We start from the raw sequence: 3,892 nt of genomic DNA, 5'->3' as shown, positions 1-3,892 counted from the left end.
AATTGGGGATAAACCGTCTGTAGAAGTTGATCAACCCAAGAAATTCTCGTAACTTGCTAAGTGACTCCGGCACTGGGAATTCCTGGATGCTCTTCACCTTGTCTGCCAACGGGCGGATACCAAACTGATCAACGTGATGGCCGAGAAAAGTGAGGTTGGGAACTCCAAACTGACATTTGCCTGGATTAATGACCACGCCATACTCAGCTAGACGATCAAACAGCCGTCGGAGATGATCCAAGTGCTCCGCCTCGGAAGTGCTTGCCACCAATAGGTCATCGAGATAGACGTAGACAAAAGGCAAGCCTCGGGTTACTTCGTCGATGAACCGCTGGAAAGTTTGCGCTGCATTCCGCAGCCCAAAGGGCATGCGCACAAACTCGTAAAGTCCAAAGGGCGTAGTTATGGCGGTCTTATGGACATCAGCAGGCTCGACTGGTAGTTGGTGATATGCCCGGATCAAGTCTATTTTGGAGAAAACCGTGCAACCGTACAGGGATGATGAGAAATCCTGTAGGTGTGGGATCGGGTAGCAGTCGGGTACGGTGCATTTGTTGAGTGCCCTATAGTCTCCGCAAGGGCGCCAGTCACCAGGCGTCTTTTTTGGCACCATGTGCAGAGGCGAGGACCAATTGCTGCAGGATGGCTGTATGATGCCCAACTCCAGCATGTGATCGAACTCGGCTTTCGCAACGTGCAGACGATCAGGTGCGAGTCGTCGGGGACGAGCACCGACCGGGGGTCCCGTAGTCTCAATATGATGGGTGATGTTGTGTCTCACTTCTGTATGCGTATACACCGGACGAGAAATCCTGGGGTATTCTTGAAGTAGAGTGTCATAGCATGAAGCTGATGCAACCACAAACATAGGACTGACGGAAGCTGTATGCGATGAAATCCCTTGTACAGAAAGATTCGTGTTGGTATCGATGAGTCGATTGTGTCGTACATCAACCAATAAATCAAAGTGGCGGAGAAAATCTGCACCAATGATTGGTGTTGGTAAGTCAGCAATGATGAATACCCAACGAAATACACGCCTCAACCCAAAATCTAATGTTACAGATTTTTCTCCGTAGGTCTTGATAGGCGAAGCATTGACTGCCTGTAAGTTAACGGAAGTAGATTGCATCTTAAGTTTAGGGTTATGTGGAAGGACACTTACTTCTGCCCCGGTGTCGACCAGGAAACGTGTGCCCATCTGCTTATCCGTGATGTAAAAGAGGCGACTGGGTATGGTGTTGCCAGGCTGACTTGTCGCCGCTAGCCGCTGGCTTGGGGGTTTTCCGAGACTGGTGGAGTACGGCGGGAACACGGGCTGGTGCACTTGGTTGCCTTGCTACCAAACTTCCAGTAATACCAGCACTGTCGGTCTCCAGACCGACCGGCGGGGGCGCTGGGACTGCGGTCAGCAGGGTAGGTGCGGGATTTTGGACGACCACGGCTACGGCTACGGGCCTGTCCACGCTGTAATTGTGTCGTCAAGGCTTGGACTTGACGCGTGAGTGAGGCCATTTGGTCTTGCAGTACCAGGATATCCGGATGAGCTTGCGGCAGTTGGGTCTGTGGTGGAGAATAGGGAGCGGGGGCTGCAATTCCAACAGCTGACGCGGTTGAAGGGGGAGAAACTTCCACGATCTTGTCAGCTAAATCAGCCAACTGTTCAATACCTACGGAATCAGCCATGGAGGCAAGAATAGACTGCGTACTGGTCGACAAACGTTGCAGGAAGAGCTGTTTCAAGATCTTATCCTCCAGTGAACTGTCTCCGAGGAGCTGCCGCATCCGGCGTAGTAGCTGGGACGGTTTGCGATCTCCGAGCTCTTCTGAGATGAGTAGTTGGTGGAGGCGTTTCTGCTCCGACAGGGAGGTCCGGCGAATCAGCTCTGATTTAAGACGGTCATACTGGTCAGTAGTGGGTGGTGTGATCAGAAGATCCCTGACCTCCTGAGCTATCTCTGGCTGCAGAGAGGCAATGACATATGCGAAACGGGTGGCCTGTGTTGTGATGTTGCGAGTGAGGAACTGGGCCTCAACTTGCGCGAACCACAGAGTAGGGTCATTTGGCCAGAATGGTGGCAGTTTGAGACTGACCGCGGCGACTGGGTGCAGAACTGGCTTAGGTGGTAGGGCGCCCTCAGGGGCGGCAACGTCGGCGGGGGCTGGGTCCGGCATGGCCGAGTTGAAATATAAAACAACGTGTGATGTGTACCCACGGGCGAGACACGAATGATGATGAGGGAGACCAGAGAATTTGCGAACCTTTTCCAGGTGTGCAGGGTCACCAATGTAGGGTATTTTTGGTTATACTCAGTACGAAAGCTGTTGTCAACTCACCAAGAGATTTGTCAGAGAATTGGGCACGAGTCCACACGCTCGGTCTTCTCGCCGCGGGACGAATATTGACTCTGTCGATCGCGATATTTCTCCTGGCGCGGATGCACGAACCACTGTTCGTATAGAGTTTTTATCCACGAGGATTGTTCAGGACACAAACAGACGATTACTGACTTGACGAAAAACACACGAAGACGATGATAAACGCTGATAAAATACTGCTGAAGATTGGTGCTCAAAAATGTCAAAACGCGATAACTCGTAACTTTTCACCAACGACAGAACACATGGAAAAACCCACACAGAGCACATGTGGACGCACCAGCGAATATATACATGTATGTACAATACAGGGTACCAGTCAAAGATGTTCGCTGGCGTTGATTGGCGAGTTCTTTACATGTGACGCCAATGTTGTTATTTACATTAAGCCGCGTAATGGTTAAAGGGGCAGTCACTACAAGCTAAATGAGAATCATATCCCGAGTGCTGATTTCAGGATTGTGTCACGAGAGGGTGCAATTCAAAATATGACTCAGCAAGTTTTAAATTGAAATCGAGATCCAGAATACTGTATCTTCTCAAAATGTACAGCATTCACAGGGCTAAAAGTTCATCAGGTTTAGTTGTTAATTAAGCACCCGCCTTTAGATTTTCAGAACTTTTGTTTCTTCAAACGAAAAAAAAAATACTCAAATGACAAATAGTCCATTCCACCTTTAAAGCCTGTGGGCCGGAAGAGTAAATAAATATTTTACTGACTTTGGAACAAAAACAAGTTTGCATGTAGGACAGTAAGAATGTACATGTATTGAAAATGTTGTCATTGAAAGTAGCTGGTATACTCCTCAAAAATGTGCATTAACCTCAAAAAGATAATTTTAGACACAATGGCACATTGGTGGAGGACGGTCAGTGATGTCCATGTAGGCTGTTTTTCGGGGGCGTAGGCTGTTTCACTGTTGACATGGGGGAAACATACAATCAATCAATCAATCAATCAATCAACACTTCTTGATTGCCAAGATATCCCTAACTATGAAAACATGGTAAAGAAAATGTCCTCTTTTCTTTTGTCAGACTCTGTCAGAAGTCTTTGACTTGTTTCTATTGCAGGTTTCCACTCCATGCAGTACCCTGTATCATCCTCACCATGATTCTACTAGTGCATCCACTCTACAGTGCACATATGAGCCAAGAAGCCATACAGATAGACAACACATGCAGGGGTCCTCAATGGAAGAGCTTCCACACACTGCCATCTCCATTAAAGATTGCATCGCAGACGTGCCATTCTCACTTGCTCCACATATTCTTGATCCCGTCTTTCAAGATACAAGTCTTGCACATTGTCTTCCTTCTACAGAAATTTCAGGTTTTGTTTATGATTTCTCTTTAGAGAAACAAGTCATATCATATCATATCAACCCCAGTGAAATCGGTCGCAATGACAAAAGTAACAATGAGAACCCACCAATTGATGAATGCAATGACACTGAAGACCAGATATTACAGCAGTATGGACAAGAGGCTGTAGTTGCCCAAAATATGCATG

The 3,892-nt window shown here is 47.8% G+C and overlaps 1 protein-coding gene across 1 annotated transcript; it reads right to left on the bottom strand.

Moving 5' to 3' along the window:
- Window positions 1-1,263: 1,263 nt before the first annotated feature.
- LOC119719710 lies at window positions 1,264-2,175 on the bottom strand. The gene has a single exon (XM_038189207.1). It carries the CDS (start codon window positions 2,173-2,175, stop codon window positions 1,264-1,266), a length of 912 nt encoding a protein of 303 aa, XP_038045135.1.
- Between the last annotated feature and the right edge of the window lie 1,717 nt (window positions 2,176-3,892).

Source organism: Patiria miniata, unplaced genomic scaffold, assembly GCF_015706575.1.
Source record: "Patiria miniata isolate m_02_andy unplaced genomic scaffold, ASM1570657v1 HiC_scaffold_8, whole genome shotgun sequence".
NCBI classification, from domain to species: Eukaryota; Metazoa; Echinodermata; class Asteroidea; order Valvatida; family Asterinidae; genus Patiria; species Patiria miniata.
This window is presented reverse-complemented; position numbering and strand designations above follow the sequence as displayed.

Excerpts from the sequence above, each read along its gene's own strand:
- LOC119719710 (XM_038189207.1), bottom strand. The coding sequence starts at position 2,175 with ATGCCGGACCCAGCCCCCGCCGACGTTGCCGCCCCTGAGGGCGCCCTA.